The sequence below is a fragment of the Scardinius erythrophthalmus genome (assembly GCF_964197995.2).
Source record: "Scardinius erythrophthalmus genome assembly, chromosome: 23".
Taxonomy (NCBI): Eukaryota; Metazoa; Chordata; class Actinopteri; order Cypriniformes; family Leuciscidae; genus Scardinius; species Scardinius erythrophthalmus.
In genome coordinates, this window is record NC_138243.1 from 4,927,914 (window position 1) to 4,952,427 (window position 24,514).

The following is a 24,514-nucleotide window of genomic DNA, read 5'->3' on the forward strand; positions in this document are numbered from 1 at the left end:
TTAGACAAATTCAAATTCAGCAGCTCTACAGAAGACAATAGTGTCATTAATCAGATCAAGTCAATTCAGTGTTGATTCAAGACTATGGGTTACTTTAATTCGATGGTCCACTTTAGACATTCTACTGACTATAAGTAACTTGTCAACTAACTCTCATTAGAGTAATAGTAGACTGTCAGGTTAGGTGTTAGTAGATTAAGTTGACATGTGGTTGTAAAGTTACTTGCAGTCAGTAGAGTGTCTGTTGAGGAGCATCACAATAAAGTGTTATCAGTCTACTAATGCTCTAATGAGAGTTAGTTGACAAGTTACTTTTAGTTAGTTCAATGTCTAAAGTGGACCATCAAATGAATGTGTTACCCAGAGTCGATGTTACAAAATTCGTGAATTATGAAACAAATCCGATTCACTGTAAAGCCAATAGTGTCATCATCAATTTAGCTTTTGTATAAAATTGTACATAATCATGTTTGCATTGGAGATTACAAACATTAAAATGATAACAGACTGAAGGCCGAGATACAGTACGTGTTGGTCTGATAAGATCAGTTTATGAAAATAAAGGACTGCTAACCACAGCAACAGATGTGGTTGCTATGAAGGCGTTCCAGTTGATCTCGGCATTGTGCCGCCCTCTGCTGAGGACAGATGAAACTCACACAAAACAAGTTTGATTTCTTCAAAACTCACCGCATTCTCTAAAAATATACTACAGGCAAAAGACAACCGCATGCGAAAGAAAACCTCGAGCGCATGTCCAGAATCCCAAATCAACGGCGGAACATATGTTCCTGCTGTGCCTGAAACATATTTAAATACAATGCAGTGAGTTTTGAAGAAATGATTTCCCTCCAAAAGCACAGAGCCTCAAGCCTTGCTTTAAAATGCAAGTCTGAAGCTTAAAATGCGACTCAGGGTTTAAATGTCAGTCAGTTGCGAAATTCTCAGATGGTTGTTCTTGAAGCTTGAAGCTCTTGCTGGAATCAAACGATCCTCTGTGTTGGCATTTGCAACATAAGGTGTATGATTTTAGCATTTATTATGTTTATTAAGATGATCACAGTTGTATATAACCGCGGACTGACGGGCAAACAGGTGTAACTCAGAACACTCAGTAACTAAAGTAAACAAAGGAGGCAATGGAAATTTGTACAGTTGTCATCACAGCTGGGTTCAGCTCAATGAACCGCATAACACATCTGCTCTTACAGCACTGTGGCAGATTAATACACACACACTTCATGCTTCATGCTATATTTTACAGGTTTTAATTGTATGTGCAACAGTTGTGGCTTGCTGCATTTTCATGTATATCATCGCTTGCATTTTATGTTACAGTGGCATGCACTGAAAATACGGTAAACTACATGGGTTAGGGTTAGGGACAGGGTTAGTTATTACACGATTATTGCAACTACTATAATAAGTACATGGGGAATTTGCCTGTAAAATAAAGTGCTACCATTTCATCATTAGTAATTGTTAAGCAAAGCATTGCTTAGTTGTTATCATATTATTAACTCAATGGATGTGTAGATAGCCTAGAAGTTGGTCTATTCTGATGAATACATAAGTACAATGTAGAAACATGTTTGTTCACAATCAAATTATTGATTTAAATGTAAATACATAGTAGTTGAAGACACCTAAATTGGGACTATACAAATCATGTGATTTGATTTTGACTTTATTTTACAGTACATGCCCTTACAGTGTACTTAACAAAGTACTGGGTAATGGGTTAAGGTTAGTACCTAGTTATTACACAATTATTGTAATTAGTTTAATAAGTACATGGTATGTACATGGGGAACAGGATTGTAATATATCTGGAATTTTACAAACTGTACAATGTGATGTTTGTTCAATGCAAACTATTGGTAATTAAAAAATTGAGCAAGGCTCATGTCATGACTGCTCCTGGACTAAATATCGGCTATTGAGTGTTTTCATTCTGAGAGAGAGGGGGAAGTTAAAAGATAGGACAAAAAAAAAAAATAGCAAAGGAAGTAGGCAGAAGTTTCTTAAAATGAGGAAGTCTACAAATAGTTCCATTTACTTACTGAAGTAAAAAGGTTTTTGTCAGTTCAATAACAGCAACACAAAGTTGAAAAAGCAATGCACACATCAGTGTACGCTCACGGTTTCTCACAGAAGTAAGTGCTCCCGAATCGACAGCTTCTTTTGAACTATCCACTGAGTTTTTGGTCATACCACATCCTGTTCAGTTAGAGCAATTTGAACATGCTATGTAGTCCTTGTCCAAAGTGAGGGGAGTTCAACACACTTTGTAAGGTAAGAATACGTCTGATTCTCTACATGTATGTTTTACGTAAACGTCAGATTTTGTGCTCAAGTATGTTGTTAAATTGAATGAATTCATATGGCGAAGTGAATTAAGTGGCCTAAATTATTGATGTGAGACAAAAAAAAACTGAAATACTTTTCATTACAGTTTCACATGATTTCTCTTTGAATATTTCTTATGCAATGTTATATTATACAATTGTAAATGATAATCGTATACATAAATATTATAATTTTCTAATATCTTAATTTATTTATGGTACAGTGAAAATAAAAGGGAAAAGAAACGTTTTAAATGATCTGTGTAATATCTGCGACAGCACTTTGTTGTGGCAATAACTGATCTGTCATTATTACTTTGAAGTAAATTTAAAAGCAAAGCTGTTCAGAAATATCAGATGTTTCTCTAATCGTGGACTCAATTCTCTTAAAGAAGGCAATTATTTGTCTTTAATGATTTATTAAATTACAAACTTATTTTATGCATGTGTTAAAAGTTCAGCAATAATTTATTAATGATTACTTGCAAAAATCTGGAACATTTGCATGTTGGCAAAAACAAAAAAAATCACACACTAATGTCTACATGGGAGACTACAATGTAAATGTTGCTATTAAATATATATTTCTAACCTGGAAATAATTAGAAATTTATAGGGTTTTGAAACTTGTACAACAAAGATGTTAATGAAAAACTTATAACAAATACTAAGAAATGCTGATTTTTTAACTCCAACCGAATTGGAATTATATCATATATTATAATTTATGATGAAAGAATTGTATATTTTAAACCGGCTTTTAAAAATGTCAGAAATCCTTTCGTATTATAGTCCACAGCTCTTCTATAGAACAAAAAGCAAGACAAAATGTTAATATAGTACACAAAACTATTATAATATCATTTTGGCATTATAATACACCTTAGTATAACATTTTATGATATCTCACCAAAACGCCTTAGACCTGTAGAACTAAAATCCCCAAATTACATCATTTAAACACACATCTGACCAGTGGCTATTAATGCTTTAGCTTTGTTGCTTTTATGGATTTCTGCTTTTCTCAGAAAGCTGAAACTAATTTTCCATTACAAACATTACATTTTGCTGTTTGGTTGCAATAACCTGACCATGTCTTCTTCTTTATGGAATCTTTTGTGGTTGAATTTGATGCTCTACTCGACTTGCTTCTCTTTCATGCATTAACACGAGACCCTGAGGTTTTGCATTAGCGCTTGTGTTTGAGGTTGCTTTTTAGTTAGTAAAAGGGCTAGAGGATGTATTTTCTGTTTGCTTCATTTTGTACTTCAGGCACATTCATTTTGCATTATAATGGGAGAATTAAATGAAAAACAAACGAAGCATGATGAATATAAATGTAGCACAATGTAAAGCTGATACAGCGTACTGTATTTCAGTCATTCATTTTTAGTCAGGCCATTTGATCAGACTGTAATCTGGCTCGCTTTGACCATATAACAGAAGTCTAAATCAAGATATATCATACAAGGAGATTGAACTGGGGTTAAATTGCTGAGATAAATTGTTAGTTATGAGTTAGCATGATTACATTTTATTTATAATGATTATGAAGCTACACTATTTTTCCTTTGTGGTATACCACAAATGAGCATTTGGCAATTTCTCTCTTGAAGCATGAGATTTGTGATTTCCATGTAAAGTGTTTAATTGTGTGACCTTGGCTTGTATAGTTGCAGTAGAAGTCATCTTTGAGCACCCATGATGGGAATGGGCTTAAGTTATAGTAGAGTCTAAATGCTATTGCAAAAGACTTGACCGCTTCCTCTTTCTGCTTGAACTAGTTTCTCAGAGGCGCATGTCGTTCATCTTTTAACTTCTTACACAAGTTAGAGTTTCAAATTTACATACATTTACACACACACACACACACATACTTTGTGTCATTTACTTTGTAAGAAAAGTTTTGCTAAAAAAGGGGGGAAATTAAATAAAATACACTGCCAATCAAAGGTTTGGAAAGACTCTCAAAACCTTTTTGATCTTAAATACTTTAAATGAATTTTGTATATATAAAATGTGGCTACGTATAAATTTAAAAAATATATATTTTTAATGATTTAGACATGGTGGCGAAGGTGAAACAACCATAGATAAGAAACTCCTGTTTGACAGACTGTAATGATCCGTTTAATTGTATTCATCATTAAATGATTCTCACTCTTCCATTTTTTCTCTATATTTAAAATACATTAAGTGATCATATAACAAAATGATAAGAAACAGATTAAAATGAAACAGTAAAGATAACAGTGTTAAAGATAACATAAAAAAAAATTAGTAAACAGTGTGAGAGAGTGTGAGTCAACAGAATGCATCAAAGGGACAAGTGTGTAATAAAGTAAATCGCTAAAAGAATGATTCCCGCATTGGTCCAATATTTTATTTCTTTAAAAATGTATTACACTAATGGCTAATTGCAGTTGTTAGGCACAACATTCAGTTTGTAATGTCTTATGCCTACAGTACATAACAGCCTACACATTTCAGGTTTAATATTCTTTAACAACATCATTTTATGAAGTGAAATCATTAAATGGCATTTTGTATAAGGTTGGCATTATCGTCACAGGGTTAAATCTCTAGATTGTATTTAAATGTGTACAGTACTCGTGGGTGTGTGATTGAAGCCTCACTGATTTTTCACTAAAAATATGGGTAACATTTTATTTTATTATCCTTGTTACATGTTACATGTACTTACCATAGTAATAGCAGTAAATTATGCTTAATTACATGCAACTAACCTTCAACTAAATCCTAATCCTACCCTAACCCTATAGTGAGTGCATGTAGTTACTTAATATTACTCAGTAGGCTACTTAAATATATAATTATATATATGTGACCCTGGATCACAAAACCAGTCACAAGTTGCACGGGTATATTTGTGGCAATAGCCCTACATAGAATGGGTCAAAATTATCGATTTTTCTTTTATGCCAAAAATGATTGGGATATTAAGTAAAGATCATGTTCCATGAAGATATTTTGTAAATTTCCTACCGTAAATATATGAAACATTTATTTGTGTGAGTGAATGCTGCACAATCGCGAACATAAATGAACAACTTTAAAGGAGATTTTCTCAATGTTCCGATTTTTTTTTTTTTTTGCACCCTCATATTCCAGATTTTCAATAGTTGTATCTCGACCAAATATTGTCCTATACTAACAAACCACACATCAATGGAAAGCTTATATCTATGTGTGTGTATATATATATATATATATATATATATATATATATATATATATATATATATATATATATATGTGTGTGTGTGTGTATAAATATATATATAACATATACATGTGTGAATATATACATATATATATATATATATATATATATATATACAGTATACACACACACACACACACACACACACACATGTGTATATATATATATATATATACACACACACGTGTATATAAATATATATATATATATATACACACACACACACACACACACACACACACACACACACACATGTGTATATAAATATATATAACATATATACACATGTGTTACATGTAACATTTACACATATAAATGAACATTGGTCCAGTATTTTAGTTTTGATTCTTTTAATTGCAGTTGTTAGGCACAACATTTATTCTGTAATGTCTTATTGTCCACATACATTCTGGGTTGTTTTAACCCAACTTTTGGTCAAATATGGACAAACCCAAACATTGGGTAAAATTTTTAAATTACATTTTTAACCCAACGTTTGGGTTTGTCCATATCTGACCCAAAATTGGGTTAAAACAACCCAGCATTTTTAGCCAACAAAAGTGTAGCCAATTTTTGACATTGAGTGTAGCAAACCAATTTTAATATTAAGGCCATACGTTTTCTTTACAATCAGTATTTTATTGAGCGAATTCATTAAATGGCATCCATAAGGTTGGCATTATCGTCACAGGGTTTAATCTCTAGATTGAAGCCTATTTAAATGTGTACAGTACACATGTGGATGAGTGTGATTGAAGCCTCAATGATTTTTCACTAAAAATATGATAGAAATGATTTCCACATTGTCCTTTCGCAGGTCATTAGCGATCCTCTAGGCTTTTCGCAGTCATGGTGGACAAGGTGCAGATGCTGCCGTACTTCTTCGGCAACATCACGCGCGAGGAGGCGGAGGAGTACCTGCGTCAGGGCGGCGCGGGCGACGGGCTATACCTGCTCCGCCAGAGCCGCAGCTTCCTCGGCGGGTACGCGCTCTCCGTGTCCTACGGCCGCCAGCTCTACCACTACACCATCGAGAGGGAGATCAACGACATGTACGCCATCGCAGGGGGCAAGTCACACAGAACCCCGATAGATGTGATCGACTACCACTCGCAGGAGTCTGACGGGCTCGTGTGCCTGCTGAAGAGGCCCTTTAACCGGCCACGGGGCACTGAGCCTAAAGTGGGTCCATTTGAAGACCTCAAAGAGCAGCTCATCCGCCAGTATGTCAAACAAACTTGGAATTTACAGGTTGGTGTTAGTTTAAAGTACAACCGCATAACAATAACTATATTATCATCCACACCAGCGGACGATATCTTGTTTAGATCTTTGTCTAAGCGAGCTCTCTAATTTTGTTGTCTGTCACTTTAAATGCTCAAGCTCTTTACAGCAGGATGGATTCTGATTGGCTGTCAATGTTTTTATTGTTCATCAGCTGGGGGAAAAACGTTCTGAAAGGGATTTCAGCAACAATATCGTTTCACCGTGCCGTTATTGTTAGCCTATAGTTGTTGTGTGAACTACGATTTTCAGAACTATATACGTTTTCATTAAAGGGGTGGTATAATGACACTTTTTACAAGATGTAAAATAAGTCTCTGTTGTCCCCAGAGTGTGTATGTGAAGTTTTAGCTCAAAATACCCCACAGATATTTTTTACTGCATGTTCAAATTGTCCCTTTTTTAAGGTGAGCATAAACGCGTTTCGTGTGTGTCCCTTTAAATGCAAATGAGCTGCTGGTCCTGGCACAGGGGGCGGGGCTTCAAGAGCTTGTGTATGTTTGTGTGTGTTAGCAGCTCGGATTACAGAGCATTTGCAGCAATTGTAAAAACATTTAGTCGCCTCTGCGCTGCATTAAGAGGGTCATCGGATGCCCATTTTCCACAAGTTGATATGATTCTTTAGGGTCTTCGTGTAAAGTTTGAAACATACTTTGGTTAAAATTCCTCAATGGTTGTGTAAAACAACACCCTTTTACCTCCTCAAAAACGACCTGTTTCGGTGCATGTCTCTTTAAATGATAATGAGCAACTGCTCACCCTATCCCTCTCTTCCGTGGGGCGTTCACAAGACACGAATGGCTGAGGGAGGAAATATGCTAATACGGGACAGTCTGTCAGTGGTCGAGGGTGTAAATATGCTAATACGGGACAGTCCGTCAGTGGTCGTGGGCGGAGCATGAGCAATATGACATCATATTGCTCAGAAAATCCAAACGGCTTGATTGTTGAGAGTGTTTAGGCTTTTTGAAGATAAAAAAAGGAGTGAATGGATTTTTTTCATTGTATGGTGGTTGTGTCCACACACTGCAAAGACACATTTGTATGCAACACCATATAAAAGTGACGATGACCCCTTTTAAAAAGCAAGCGTAAATTAACATTATGTGACATAAAAGAAGCAGTTAGTGAGTTGTGTTGTGTGTTGTGTGTCAGGGTTCGGCTCTGGAGCAGGCCATCATCAGCCAGAGACCTCAGCTGGAGAAGCTCATCTCCACAACAGCGCATGAGAAGATGCCCTGGTTCCACGGCAAGATCGACCGCGAGGACTCGGAGCTGCGCCTGCGCAGGAGCTCACACGTCAACGGAAAATTCCTGTAAGTCCTATTCATATGACCTATCCAAGATCAAGAAAAATGAGAAATGATCTTGGATTTCATCACATCTTCTGAGAATCACACAGAATACATATTCGCTATAGGCTATAATCTAGATCTACTCTACAGTTCAAAACTTTAGTGTCAGCAGGATTTTATTTGATTTATTTCTAAAGAATTATTTCTTTATTATCATGATTAAGATTTTATGAAACCTTTTGAGTTTGTTGCAAACCTTACAATTGAAATCCCAAAATTATTGCAAAGAAATAACTTAAATATAGATTAAACTGATGACTGTATGTGTGGCTGTATGAACTAAGCCCGGGTTTGGACTGTAGCACCACTGCTCTGAAGTGAAAGAAGCGAGGCAGAGAAGAGGCAGTGTGTGGTTTCCGCTGTGACACTGTTCGAGAGGACTTCCTGAAGTGACCGAAGAACATGCAGTGTGTGTGTGTGTGTGTGGAGGCGGAAAACAAGAGCAGGGCTGGGTGGGGGTAGAGAGGCAGTGTACAGACTCCACCTGCTTTAAATAGATCACTGGCTACCATCTTAAAACATGCGAGCGTGTGTGTGTGTGTGTGTGTGTGTGTGTGTGTGTACAATGCAGTCTACAGAAACATGGAAAAAAGAATTTATTTACAAAACAAATACGGTTTTATCATCATGAGGACTTTGTTATTAGCTTTCAACTTTCTAGGTTTTTCTAAAGCTAAAAAAAAGTAATCGAAATGAGTTATTGTTTATTTCTTTATTTCCACTTTGATTCAAAATTTATTAGTTTAACTATATCCACTTCATGCTGAATCTGAATAGCGAATCTGTGTTTTAAAAAAAAAACATCTACAGCTCCATCTAGTGTTGATCTATGTATAACCAGAGGTCCAACTGCAAGAGCTGTCTTCTGCTTAACATATACGGTATCATTTTCTCTCCTCCTGACAGAATTAGACAGAGAGAAAACGATGGCAGAAACGTGTCCTATGCTCTGTGTCTCCTGCATAATAACCAAGTCATGCACTATCGCATTGATAAGGACAGGGCTGGCAAACTCTCCATTCCTGATGGGAAGAAGTTCGACACACTTTGGCAGGTAAATAAAAACTGTCTAGAGACACGTCAGACCTGCTTATGCCTTCAGAGCGGGTGAAGTCTGTACAGTATGTGTAGACAATAATGATCTCGGATAATGTGCAAAAAGTCATTTATTTATATTCAGGCTTGTCTATTGCATATGCTATCACCATCTGTCATAAAACCATCTCCGGTTACACTTTATTTCGATGGTCCACTTTAGACATTGCACTAACTACACTGAACAAAATTATAAATGCAAAACTTTTGTTTTGCCCCTCTTTTTCATGAGCTGAACTCAAAGACTTTTTCTATGTACAAAAGGCCTAGCCTAGAAATCTAGACGCACCCTAGCGGCAGCAAAATGTATTTCGCAGCCAGGCTGGTCTAGCAACTCTCAATAAACCTTCTCGCTGCAAAAACCCAGATTGGGTCAGGCCAATCACGTTGTGTATAGAGTAGGCGGGGGCGGGCTTAACATACACGACAGAGTTGCGACGGTTACCTGGCTGCTGCTACTTGAAAACAAAGAATGACGGCTGCTGATGGAGAACAACGGTCTTTCGAATCGGCTTTGGCCGCGACTCTGGAGGACTTGGAGTTAAGTTTTTCTTTGAGAAAAGAGCAAAGAACGGCACTTAAGTCATTCTTAAAAAAAGGAAGATGTGTTCGTCGTTTTGCCAAAAGTTTAATCTACCAACTAACGTTAGCTCCGCTGTTGGGAAAACGCTCTGGTTGGTTAAAGCGCTGTCCTATTGCATGCAGAGGGAATTTGAAAGACAGCCGTTTATCCCGCCCCTCGGATTGAGCCGTGACTATGATGAGTTTGCCAGGCTACAAAAGGCCTATTTCTCTCAAATATTGTTCACAAATCTGTCTAAATCTGTGTTAGTGAGCACTTCTCCTTTGCGGTTTGCTGATGTGATCGAGTGGCCCATGGTGGCGGTGGGGTTATGGTATGGGCAGGCATATGTTATGGACAACGAACACAGGTGCATTTCATTGATGGCATTTTGAATGCACAGAGATAACGTGACGAGATCCTGAGGCTCACTGTTGTGCCATTCATCCACAACCATCACCTCATGTTGCAGCATGATAATGCACCGCCCCATGTTGCAAGGATCTGTACACAGTTCCTGGAAGCTGAAAACATCCCAGTTCTTGCATGGCCTGCCTCCTACCCGGACATGTCACCCATTGAGCATGTTTGGGATGCTCTGTATCGGCATATACGACAGCATGTTCCTAGTCCTGCCAATATCCAGCAACTTCGTACAGCCATTGAAGAGGAGTGGACCAACATTACACAGGGTCACAATCAACACAGTAAAACTGCACATTTTAGAGTGGCCTTTTATTGTGGCCAGCCTAAGGCACACCTGTGCAATAATCATGCCGTCTAATCAGTATCTTGATATGCCACACCTGTGAGGTGGATGGATTATCTCGGCAAAGGAGAAGTGCTCACTAACACAGATTTAGACAGACTTGTGAACAATATTCGAGAGAAATAGGCCTTTTGTGTACATAGAAAAAGTCTTGAGTTCAGCTCAGGAAAAATGGGGGCAAAAACAAAAGTGTTGCGTTTATAATTTTGTTCAGTGTATAAGTAACTTAGTACAACTACATGTCAATTAACTCTCATTAGAGTATTAGTAGACAGTTAGGTTTAGTAGATTAAGTTGACATGTAGTTGCAAAGTTACTTACAGTCAGTAGAGTGTCTATTGAGGATCATCACAATAAAGTGTTAGCAGATATTAAGCAGACAGTCTACTAATACTCTGAGTTGACATGTAGTTGAAAAGTTACAAGTAAACATAAGTAATTTAACGTTTTCTAACATGTCAACTCTCATTAGAGTATTAGTAGACTGTCAGGTTAGGCGCGTTAGTAGATTAAGTTGACATGTAGTTGCAAAGTTACTTATAGTCAGTAGAATATCTAAAGTGGACCATCAGAATAAAGTGTAACCTAGTCTTGTAGAGGTAGACAATTGTCTTGAATATAGTGACCAACAGGGCAAATGACGTGTTATATTTAGATTTCCTGGTTGGGGGTGAATAGTTGCGTGGCTGTGCATTATGCACTGCATCAAAGCTTTAGCAAAGGTTAAGCTACAGACAGGCCAGTAACTAGCCTTGACAAACATCTATCACTTTGTGATTAGAAGAGCGCTGCATGGTTCGAATGAGGTGGGTGTGCATTCAAAATGTATTTTAATATATAGAAATTGCTTGATATTGGTGATGCGTCACAACACTGCGTTACTGTGGAGCGTTTCAAGTGTGTGCTGATCGAGAGCATGTGAAGAAGCAAAAAACGAAAGGAAAGTACACTTGGCGTTAGATAGATGATAGTTTATCCATCATTTGTCAAAAACAATGTACTGAAACAATATGCTGAAACAATGAGACTGTGATGATGCCCAGAATTTGACATTGATGTGCAATGTATTATAGCTGGTAGAACACTATTCGTACAAGCCTGACGGCCTGCTCCGAGTGTTAACCGAGTCCTGCCCGAGACCAACACATAATTCAGCGGTGAGTACTTACACAGCTACAACAAACACAGGGTGAGAATGTGTTATAATACCAGTTTACGTGAACATGCTTTGACATTAAAATGCACTGGCATGTTGACAGTATGAACCACTTTGAGGACTATTGTACTGTTTTAAATATCCACAAACAATTGTTCATTGTTTCACACACAAATTATTAAGGAAATGAAACTTTTTTTCTGCTCATTCATTTAAAATAATGTTATTGCTAGTGTGATAAAGCATAAAGAAGTGGTTCTCAAATGGTCAAGTCAAGTCACCTTTATTTATATAGTGCTTTTTACAATACAGATTGTTTCAAAGCAACTTTACAGAGAAAACAGGAAAATAATGCAACAAAGTTTGTTTCTAGAAGAAAATAGCGTCACAATCCAGCTTGAGTAAGTTCAGTGATGGTTAATTTTTGTTGTATAAAAGTTATTCATTTAGTTCATTTGGGTCATGTCCCAAAAATGGTGCCACAGACAATAGGGAAAGACAATGCAAAATGCAATAATGCGCAATGAAATATATTTGAATGCTTTTGTGCTGCATTTTCTCACAAAAGTTGTGCATTTAAGAGATAACTTTGCATTTGTTTGCAAAAGTTTCGCTTTCATCCAAGAAAGATTGCGTTTGTTCACAAAAAGTTTTGCGTTCATCCCAGAAAGACTGTGTTTGCTCGCACGTTCGCTTGAAAAACCTTTACATTCCTCTGAGAAATATTGCGTTTGTTTGCAAATGTTTTGTGTTCCCTAAGAAAAACATTTTAAAAGCAACTACAATGTTTCTTTGTGGAACGTAAAACTTTTACGAGGGAACGCAAAAGCATAGAAATGTTTCCTCCGATCAGATTCGTGTGTCCTTATAGTGGCTCCATAAAATCTGACTTGAGATAGCAAAATATCTCAAAGATCCTCAAAAACCTAAGCAAGGTACAAAAAAATATGCAGATTATGAATGATTTAGGGATAAACATGATATGTTCTGACAACAATTTGTTTTATTTTTCCTAAATTATTGGCTGCCAAGAGCATGCAACCACTGAAGTTCAAGAGGCATTTAGAAGCCATGGTAAATGGTCATTTTTCTTATTCATTCAGCTTATGGCATGTTATTAATTTGGGTTTTGACATGTATTTATGTAATACATTTCAAAATTTCATAAGGACATTTTTATCTACTTCAATACAATAAACAATTCTGACCCTGCGTTGGGACACCACTTGTAAAAGTGTAAAATCTAGGTCCTGAAGCAAAGCCTGCTGAGAACCACTGACCTAGACTGTACCAGTCCATTTAACACAATGGCCACTGGAAATGTGAATGTACATTTGAATTGGTGAATTTGCAGAGTGAATTATTTATTGAAGAAACTAATTTTGTGTGCGTTTAGCTTTGTTGTTGTAATGTATAACACCATACTAATGGCTCATAGATGTTAAGCATTAAATATAAGCATCAAATAGTGTAGGATAAAATAACCTTATGCTCTTTAAAATTGTGGTTTCTAGCAAGGTGCCACAGGTGGAATTCTCTCCAGAATCAAATCATACTCCTTCCCCAAACCTGGCCAAAAAAAGGTGCACTAACACCCCCCTCTCGTCCTCCTTATCCCCCACTGGCAGTGGTAGGACACACCCGTCTGCTTGCGTGTGGTTTTTGCTTCTAACTTTGCCTGTGGGACGCCTTACACCCTCTCTGATCTCTTCCTCCATTCACTGCCCTGTACATCACATCCAATCACCAGCAATAACTCACATTCACTGTTTTCATCCGTATAAATATGGATACGTTTATGATAGTTTACTCTCCGTTCAGTTAAAAGAATAGTTGCCTTTTACACAGTTTTTGTTCAGTTCATTTTACACATCATTTCTCCTTGATTGCCTGTCCACCTTATTTTTAACGCAAGACGATGGACGTGTCCATTTCTAGCTTGAATGTGCAAGGCTTCCGGTGTCATTTGCTCCCAGATATTTTTTAGCTGTACAGAAACAGTCTGTTATGCTTTTATTTGTTATCGTGATATTTGAATTCATTATCAAAATCATAAACACAATGGTTTGGAGCGCAAATAGTTTTACTGTTTCCTGCACTTTGTTATTTCTCTGGTTATTTCCCTATTGCAGCCAATGAATCGGAAGAGTTGTACATTTGTATTTCCTTGATGCAAAATAAGGTGGATAAATCAGGGCACATTATATTCCCTTTTACTTTTCTGTAGTTAAAAGTGTTTATAATACTTTAATATTAATAATAGTTTATATTATATACAACATTTACTCTGGTTTGCTGGTCTTGGCTGATTTTAGTGGGGTTTAGTAGACAAGCTAGACTGGTTTAAGATGTTTTACCATTCTTCAACAATAAAAAAAAAATAGGAAATGTATTTACATTCTAAGCTGCATTGGCAAGGTGGGTTACAGTATTTACACTATTTATTACATAATATAATTTTTTGGGGGGTTATTTGGCTCTAACATCCATCTGAGGAAAAAAAGACAATTAATGAGAGCCTGGATTACTCAGCGTTTTTGTCGTTTTAAAATTATTTTATACTATCATTCGAAAATTTGGGGTCAGTATGTTTATCTTATTTATTTAAAATTATTATTATTACTTTTATTCAACAAAGATGATTAAAAGTTTGATTAAAACCATTGATTAAAAGTGACAACTAAGGCCTTTACATTGTTTTTGACCTTTGCATTTTTCATATTAACTACTTTAATCCGAATAGCAACTGGTTACAGCTGCCAGCCCAGACTGCAACATAGTGTCGGCCCAGATCCGGCCCAGATCCGGTACACGTGGCTTCCACACGGCCCAGATGTGGGCCGGATCTGGGCCGAAATTATGTTGCAGTCCGAGAAGCAAATTTGGCACATCAATATTTAAAGTGTGGTCACAGATGTTGCCTTCAGTCACATCAACGTCTCATCCAATGAGAACTATACATTTGATAATGTACATCATAGCACATCTGGCTCAAAAACTGGTCTAAAAAGGGAGATTGCATAATTTATCTCCTTTTGAGACAGGAGATGAGACTCCTCTGGCTATTGTCCACTGAAATTAGTCAATGGACAATAGTGTATCAGCAGTGTTATTTATTATATGACTCACAAGTTGCTCAGTGTTTGGAACAAAGGCAATGATTTTTTTTGGAAGAGATGGCAATCATTTGTGTTGATATTGTCTAGATGCTTTTCTAGCTTCTAACAGTTGAATTCCCCTAATCATACATCCATATTTTCATTCTCCTTTTCTATCACTCCTTTTTAATGATATAAATCACATAATTATCAATCCTATCTGCAAGAGATCTCTTTTCTTGTGTTTCTTTTTTTTTTTTTATACACTGTGTGTTGGCTTTTTGACCTTTTGGAAGACGGTTCTCCTCTTCTTCATGGACACTGACCACATCATGTATAATGCTGAAGAACTGCCATTCACTTACTGTACCATTGAAACATCTCAGTAAATGTAATTATGCATTTAATTCTGATTTAAGGTGCCATGAAGAACACAGGAAAGTTTGGTTTGAACCTGTCCTTCTTTCCCATTGATGCATGCAGGCGTTTCAGATAACATGCCTGTGTCCTATTCGCTTTTTCTGTGTGGATTTGTGTATTTTCGTAATTGTAATTGTGTTGTGTGCTTGTAGGGTCACCTTGAAAATCCCTATAACATTAGATCAAGGGGTGAACTTCCAAATCCTAATATCTTCGGCACAGGTTAGTTTACTTAGTTTTGCTTCAACACTTACACTTCCAGTCAAAGGTTGCACACCTGACTCTTTAAAAAAAGTTGATCTAAAGACTTTTCCTTTGGATTGACAAATATAAATTGAGCATATATATGGATTTCTTAATGGATGTAAAGTAAAGTAAACAGTGAAGGAAAAGATATGTCTGGCTCACTATTTTAAATGCAGCTGGACTGTAGTTATACTTCCATTTGTTTGATTTTCATAGTTGTAATAATCAAGAATGAGCAGGTGTGTTGAAACTTTGGACTGGTAGTGTAAACCCGAGCCTGATGTAGTTCTTGTAATCCTAAACTCTGTGCTCTGTGTGTTTATAGAGGCTATGCCAATGGACACACAGGTGTATGAAAGTCCCTATGCAGATCCTGAAGAGCTGCGATCGACTACGGTGAACCGGAGCGACCTGACTCTGGAAGATGGAGAGCTGGGATCGGGAAACTTTGGCACTGTCCTAAGAGGAGTCTACCAGATGAAAAAGTTAGTCAACCAAATTCATACAGAAAACTCATTCAAATCTCATGTGGATTGTTTAAATTAGTATTTTAAGGATCAAATCCGGTGCCCAAAAATTCACAGTCAATCAAACAAACTTTTATCTTAGATCTTATAAGTTCTTTTTCTTGCTTTTAAAAATTGTATCCAAAAGAATGATGTATTGGTATTGTATTTTAAAAACTGAATTTTCTTTTTACTTCAATCAAAAAACAAACAATACACTACTGTATTAGCAACTACGTCAATAACATGCAACTAAAGTTGCCGTTTATGTTTATTATAGGACTATATATATATTTATATATACATAGGATATTTCTCAAACATTCTGGAAAGGGTTTGTGTTTTAAAACTTCTGCAATTTATTCAGTCTTTATTCAGTAAAACATTGTTTTGTAGATAAGTTTAGTCTCTATTTTTTTGTAAACTTTAGAATTAAGATAACTAAGACATGTTTGCATTCAAGTGATTTTGGTCAGAAACGAAACGGATACTTGACAATATCATTTTATTTTTTCATCTCTCTTCTTGTCAAAGACATGCTTTATCTATAGTTGTGGCCAAAAGTGATATCCTAGGAAAATTGACATCTACACCACTTATATATATATATATATAAACAAATATCATAAACAAATGTGTTAAAGATTTTGATGTGCTTGGAGTGAGTTGTTTTATTTGAGATAGTAACGCAATGAAAGATGCCAAACTTTGCAGACATCGTTTTTTTTCAGGCTACCATACAAAGAAAATAAGAACTAACTAACTAAATATTAATAACTGATTATGTTGAAGTCATGTATGCCTTTTCCTGTGAGCTTTTTTGTTTGTTTTTAATGTATTTTTTGGTATAGGAATAAAAACTGTAGTGGTAGTTTGCCTTTTTTGCCAAATAATTTTGTCAAGTAAAAACCTTAACCAAGTGTTTTGTTCTTCCCTCATATTTAAAATATTTTAAAAAGATATATAAAATATTTTCCTCATATTTTGATGGTTTAACTTCTAGGGTCATTAAAAACAAAAATCCCCTCTGGACGTCACTTTTGGCCACTACTGAATGTAATTTCTTGACACAAAGCATAATGGGAGACACGGTTTGGTTGCACAAACCATTTCGTCATGTATTGCTATTCATCAACAGCACCCAAAATGTGTAGAAACTTAATTGTTCCATCAACATTCAAATTTTCCCCTTGAATACCAATTTGTAATTTAACTGAAAGATCATTTTACGGGTGCGAAAAGTTTCTTTAAGCCCTGAGTTTGGGGGCATTTCAGTGAAAAATAGAGACAGACAAAAATTGAAACTTTGTAGCTGACGATGGTAAATGTGTTGAAATGAACTCTTTTTCCATTTGCAATAAACCTAGCCAAGTCGCACATTTGCACTGCATAGTAATAGCAACTTTATTTACAGTATACATCACAATTAAAACAACACAAGTTGACCAATGTGCTTTACAATGTCACACAGAAAAAAGAAGAGAAAAAAGCATCACATAGGCAACACATATAATAACATGGTCACTGATTAAAAGCTATTGAAAACAGATGTGTTTTCAGTTGTCCTGTAAACCCCTGTACAGTAGCAGCGTCTCTAATGTGTTTAGGCAAACCGCTACAGCAAAAGCACGATCTCCTGTTATAGCCTGTAAATGTAAAACTCATGCAAATGCAATCTATCTGTACATATGCATGTTTCTTTCAGAACGCAGAAGGTTGTTGCTGTGAAGATCCTGAAGAACGATGATGATAATGCGGCGGTGAAGGATGAGATGCTGCGGGAAGCTAACGTCATGCAGCAGCTGGACAACCCCTACATCGTCCGCATGATCGGCATCTGTGAAGCGGAGAACCTCATGCTGGTCATGGAGCTCGCGGAGCTCGGCCCGCTGCACAAGTTCCTTCAGAAGAACAAGTAAGCTTCAGAAAATATGAGAGGCTGATGTTCTGGACGCTGCTACTCACGCATTACTCTGTTTGTTGTTAGGATGACCAAAAGTTTTAAAAGTACAATTTTTAGGCCGGTCTGCCTCTGCGGTCTAACAGCGCTCGCCAATGTCAAAGTGATAGAGATGACCAAGCTTACTGTTCACAGAGGGCGAGTGCGAAATACAACATGACACTTTAGTTTTAGCAGTGAAAGAGTGTGTGGTGAGGTGTAAGCTAAACGTTTACCACATGATTCATGTAATGCACAACTGAATGTGACGAGACTAGAAACGTTTAGCGTCTGTGACATATTAGATATACAAATAAGAGTGAATGTGTGCATATTTTAAAATAAAATAATAAGCCTATTTGCAAAAAGCTATGATTATTTCATAACTCCAATTAGACCTAGAACTTCTTTTACCGTTCATGTTTTTATGTATAAAAATGTTTGGTCCCCCTCAGTGTTCAAGACATGTTTACAGCCTTGCTTCAGTGCGAAAATTGAGGTTTGCCGTCACTTTGCTGCATTGTCCTTCTTAGCGTTTGATGGTCCCTATCATTCACGTTTGTTTTTTGCCCTCTTTGTGGACACAGTAATAATCATTAAGACTGTTGTTCTGAAAACTATTGTTGCTTTTTGGACGTCTGGCTTGTCGCCCGTTTCACATGTGGCCTGCTGGAAACCACTTATACTGCATGGATGTACAAACTAGACAATATAAACAACAAAATGATAAAAGATAATCACAATGTTTGTTTTTTCACTATAGCCTACACAAATGATATTAATCTCTATAATAATGGGTGTTCACATTACATTGTATATTCACAATATAGCATGGTCACAAGATTTTATTTATATTAAACAACTCTTCACAAAACTCTTTTCAATACAACAACGGTTTAGAGTGAGCACAGTGTGAGCACGGCATCACTTAAAAAATGCTCCATAAAAACACCACACAAACTGTGCACTTTTTTCCAAGTCTCCTGAAGTCATGTGACCGCACTGTGTGAGATGCTCTGCGAAATTTCACAGACAATATCCGGTCATCCGTTAAATCAGGAGTTCACAAGGCGAAAAACTGTGCCATCCCAGACAGCAACATAGTGTCGGCACACGTTGAATCCTGGTGTGCCAGATGTGGCCCGGATCTGGGCCGACACTATGTTGCTGTCTGGGATGTGCCATGTAGAGTCAGGACTGAACTTTAGGTCATAAGCAATAGTAGCAGTGTCATTATTTACATAGAAGCCTAAAAGTGAATGGATTTCCCTTGTGTTTTCAGACACATCTCTATGAAGAACATCACAGAGCTGGTCCATCAGGTCTCTATGGGAATGAAATATCTGGAAGAGCACAACTTTGTTCACAGAGATCTTGCAGCCAGGAACGTGCTTCTAGTCACTCAGCATTACGCCAAGATCAGCGACTTCGGACTCTCTAAAGCCCTGACAGAAGATGAGAACTATTACAAGGTATGATATCCACAGTGTCCTTCATAAGTATTGGCAAAAGTACAGAATGTCACCTTTTATTTCTGGATGTTTCAACACGTACAGTACATGTTTTACCAACTAAGAGCGACATCGCTTTTAACGCCCCCTAACAAAAGCTGCAGTCTTGACGTTCGTACAGCAGAATGAGTGTTGAAGCACACTGACCTCTTCCCTGCTCCTCTAGGCCAAAGGTCATGGTAAATGGCCGCTGAAATGGTACGCTCCCGAGTGCATGAACTTCCTGAGGTTCTCTTCGAAGAGCGACGTGTGGAGCTTCGGGGTCCTGATGTGGGAGGCGTATTCATACGGACAGAAACCGTACAAGGTGCGCATCTCTATAAGCAGTTCCTCCCAAACACACTGTATTCTTAATCGGGCTTTGAGATATATTGATTATATAAAAAAGTGAGCATTGTGGATATTGTGACTATCACAGTGCTTTTAATGCCTGAAAATAAATACGATTCTTCCTGGTGTTCATTTAGTGACAAAAACAGTGATTATTTTATTTGATCTGTTTTAGTTTTTGCATGGTAAATCTGCATTAATTATTTTGAATCTACGTGAAAACTGTGGCTTTTTGGTTTGAAAATTAAAACAAATCACCCATTTCAGAGCAAATGTACAGAGCCCCACACATATAAAATATAAAATATAACGATTTAAAATTTCGTTCTCTTGTTTTAGTAAAGCGTGGTCACGAATAACTAAAATAAGAGAACAAATTATATCAACGTGGCCATGATTTACTAAGACATAGGAACTAATTATTATATCTTGTGAACAATTTACTTAAAAAAAGGAAACAAATTAGTAAAATGTGTTGACGTAATTGTTAATTCGTGTCCACGATATACATATTTTTTCACACATCTCTGTACAAACGACCCTATTAAGTCCATCAAAATTTAGGTTGTCTTACAGAAATAAAAGCTTTTTTGTAAAGCTTTTTACAATAAGGTTTAATTCATTACCATTAGTTAATGCTTTAGGTATCATGAAATAACAATAAAAAGCATTTATATATCTATGTTAATGTTCATTTAAAAACATATTATTATTCTTTGATAATTAATGAGCGTTTAAACTCGAAAAAGTGTTATATGAATGAAATATGTATAAATTAACATTAATATTGATTAATCAATTCTGCAAAAGTACTGTTCTTTGTTAGTTCATAATAATATGCTGATACAGTATACTGTATAGTATGTGGGCTTATTTGTGTCCTCTAAATATCGAGAAATATTGAATATTGTCTAAATCTCAAGCTGCACATTCATCCATTTAATCATCAGACATGAGCTGGTGTTTGAAAGTAATTGTATTGTTTATTCCATATTGTCTGAAGGGCATGAAAGGAAATGAAGTCATCCAGATGATTGAGAGTGGACAGAGAATGTCGGCGCCGGCCGACTGCCCGGATGAGATGTACAACCTCATGATGAAATGCTGGACATACAAGTAAGTGAACACTCACTAGATTAAACTTCAGATTCATAATCATCATGATTTTTATCTGTATTTATTTTACTTATAATTCTGTATTATAATGCATCCGCAATAATCACTTTTATCACTCCTAAGTTTACAAATGAATTACTTGTAGAGCACAATACTAACAGAAAATCAAGATTCTGATTATTAGATCATAATACCATTATTTAAATTGTTATAAAACCACAGGAATACAAGATTAATATTGTATTATAATCATTATATTAGAATGTGTGTTTAGCTTTTAGTGTCATAGCATTGATATTTAAAATTTCATAATCATCAAGATTTAGCTTCTGTACCAAAACTCTGGAGTTTTAACAATTTTTACTGTCGATATGCATTTAATTAGCATATGCTTAATTTCCTTTTTATAAAATCCTGCAGATGCACAATTAAAGCAGAAAAACTACACATGAAAGGAATGATGTACATTCTAATGGTCATTACCACAAAATAAACATACATAGGGATGGATGGATGGATGCATGGGTAGATGGATGCATGCATGGGTGGATGGATGGATGGATGCATGGGTAGATGGATGGATGGATGGATGGATGGATGGATGGATGGATGGATGGGTGGATGTATGTATGGATGGATGGATGGATGTATGGTTGGATGGGTGGGTAAATGGATGGGTGGGTAGATGGATGGATGGATGGATAAATTAATGGATAGATACAGTACATGGATGGATGGATGGATGGATGGATGGATGGGTTGGATGCATGGGTGGATGGATGGATAGATGGATGGATGGATGGATGGATGGATGGATGGATGGATGGATGGATGGATGGATGGATGGATGGATGGATGGATGGATGGATGGATGGATGGATGGATAGATGGATGGATGGATGGATGGATGGATGGATGGATGGATGGATGGATGGATGGATGGATGGATGGATGGATGGATGGATAAATTGGATAGATTAATGGATAGATACATGGATGGATGGATTGATGGATGGATGGATGGATGGATGGGTGGGTGGGTGGGTGGATGGATGCATGGGTGGATGGATGGATGGATGGATGGATGGATGGATGGATGGGTGGATGGATGGATGGATGGATGGATGGATGGATGGATGGATGGATGGATGGATGGAAGGATGGGTGGATGGGTGGATGGATGGATGGGTGGATGGGTGGGTGGATGGATGCATGGGTGGATGGATGGATGGATGGATGGATGGATGGATGGATGGGTGGATGGATGGATGGATGGATGGATGGATGGATGGATGGATGGATGGAAGGATGGGTGGATGGGTGGATGGATGGATGGATGGATGGATGGATGGATGGATGGATGGATGGATGGATGGATGGACGAATGGATGGATGGATGGGAAATGTTGATTTGGCAATCCATTGATCAATAATAATGTCATCCCTCTGTTTCTGCAGGTCAGACGAGAGACCTGGATTTTCTGTAGTTGAGCCCAGATTGCGGCATTACTATTATGACATATCTCAGTGATGACATCATCCAGACCACACGCAAAATTATTCAGTGCGATACTAGACAACAGTTAGCTGGTATAGGGTGGCATACGCATAATTTGTATTGACTTGGACATATTTTATATTTAGATTTTTCATTATACTATTTGTCGCCCCCCCCCTCCTCCTCCTCATCATCATCATCATCATCATTGGTATAAATTCTAATTAGATCATTGGCAGCATTTCATCTTTAATCATGTAAAGCAATAACTTGTATCATGTCATGTTTTTTTAGCAACTGTACAAATTGGCTTAATAAGCTTAAAACGCTTATTAAATAGTTGGTTTTACTTCTAAATGCATGTTTATAAAGAACGCCAGTGTGCTGTGTTTGAAGCGGAGTCAGTATTTCTTCTTAATACACTTCAGATGTCAGAGCAATACCGATCCACATGAGGATAACCAGTCAAGAGCCAGACATTATTCTCTTTCTTTGCCCTGCCTTTCTTTTTTGTACCCATTTAGTAAGTTTGTTCTTTGATTTAACTATGTAATGGGGCCTTTCCTGGGTTTCTGTCTTTATATCTAACTGCCAAATTTGACATTTTTTTTTACATTTGTTTACGTTTAAAATGTGTTAATGTGTTAAACAAGCTGTCATTCATTCTATCTCTGAACATTGTTTACTTCACACCATCAGATAAGCATATTTTGCATATCATCTGCTGTATGCACTGATCTATATAGAGTCATCATACAGATCAGTGACTGGATGCCAGTCTAGGCAATTAAAATGGGACCTTTTAAAAAAAATGAAGATTGTTTTCTCCATGTTTCTTTTGTCCTATGTGATTTTGCACAAGCTTGATAACTGAACAGCATGGCATGACACATTACAATCTTCTCTTCCTGCTTGATAATATTGATGAATGATGCTGAGCAAATAGAGCATGTACGGCCGCGATACGATTGTCCAATAATGCTTTAAAAAAATAAATGAGCATTTAAATAATAAAAACTGTGACAATTTTCTTGAATGCACAGTAACATGAACATATAGAAATAAAATTGTCTTGCAAAGTTGCAATGTCATTTGATTAAAAGACAATGGAATAAAATAGACATCATATTTGATTAGGGGGTGTTTTAAGAGCTGTAGTTTGTTGCATTGTTCTGAACAGGAATGAAATTGTTTTTTTACTGCACACAGAAAATGAACATGTGTCACCTTACTAAATAAGGAACCTTACCTTACTAAAAATAGACAGCCATCTTTCTTTAGAGACCACAGGTCTCTACTTCACACTGTCAGTCCAAATCCGATTATTTGTGGATCTGATTGGCTCATTTCTTATAATCGTAATATACGCGCTGGACTATGCGTCTTCTGGCAGCGGCAGAAACATAGGATTTGAAATGAGATTTGAGTAGGATTTGAAACCACTCATGAATGTAGCTCGAAACGGATTTGTAAAAATTGCATTTCATATACAGTATTTTTATTTATTTTTTGCCATTCACACTTGCTAAATCTGATCAGATTTCAATCCAATATGCACAAAAATCAGATTTGGACTGACAGTCTGAACATAGCCCAAGAAACGTGCATTTAATTCTAAAAACCTCCATTTTTTAATAAACTTTGAAGTCTTTGAAAGAACAGAGGATGCTGTAATGTTCTTCAGGAAGACTGCTGCGGATATTCTTCATATCCCTCTTCTGAATCTGTGAAAAAAATAAAGAAGTCAAGAAATCTGTTTTGTTGTGCAGCATGTACTGTACATGTCCAAAATATTCACTCATTACAAACTATATGTAGGCTTAGAGACCACTAAAAAATGCGGAGCCTCCCGTTTCCCTCATCATCTTTGCTAGCTACTATTGTCATAAGTGGATCTTCCTCTTACTCATTAAACATTAACATTAACAGAAAAATATCATCTTCCAGAACACAAATGAACCCCTATTAACCCTTTTAACTGTAATGCAAGTCTTTTACATGAATTCAATCACATAAAACAACCTGCCTGAACTATAC

General features: G+C 36.7%; 1 protein-coding gene across 4 annotated transcripts; it reads left to right on the plus strand.

Moving 5' to 3' along the window:
- Positions 1–1,253: 1,253 nt before the first annotated feature.
- On the plus strand, positions 1,254–24,206 carry syk (spleen tyrosine kinase). 4 transcript variants are annotated; one of them, XM_081353650.1, is made up of 14 exons: positions 1,254–2,295; positions 6,410–6,843; positions 8,032–8,192; positions 9,138–9,285; positions 11,731–11,814; positions 12,846–12,887; positions 13,328–13,396; positions 15,484–15,553; positions 15,903–16,062; positions 17,789–17,998; positions 19,305–19,494; positions 19,700–19,840; positions 20,867–20,979; positions 22,438–24,206. In XM_081353650.1, exons 2-14 carry the CDS (start codon positions 6,442–6,444, stop codon positions 22,508–22,510), a joined length of 1,863 nt encoding a protein of 620 aa, XP_081209776.1. In that variant the 5' UTR covers positions 1,254–2,295; positions 6,410–6,441; the 3' UTR covers positions 22,511–24,206. The 4 variants fall into 4 exon arrangements, with proteins under 4 accessions (XP_081209776.1, XP_081209777.1, XP_081209779.1 ...); XM_081353651.1 differs by lacking the exon at positions 12,846–12,887 and having other exon boundaries at positions 1,982–2,295; XM_081353652.1 differs by lacking the exon at positions 13,328–13,396 and having other exon boundaries at positions 2,058–2,295.
- The last annotated feature ends 308 nt before the right edge of the window (positions 24,207–24,514 follow it).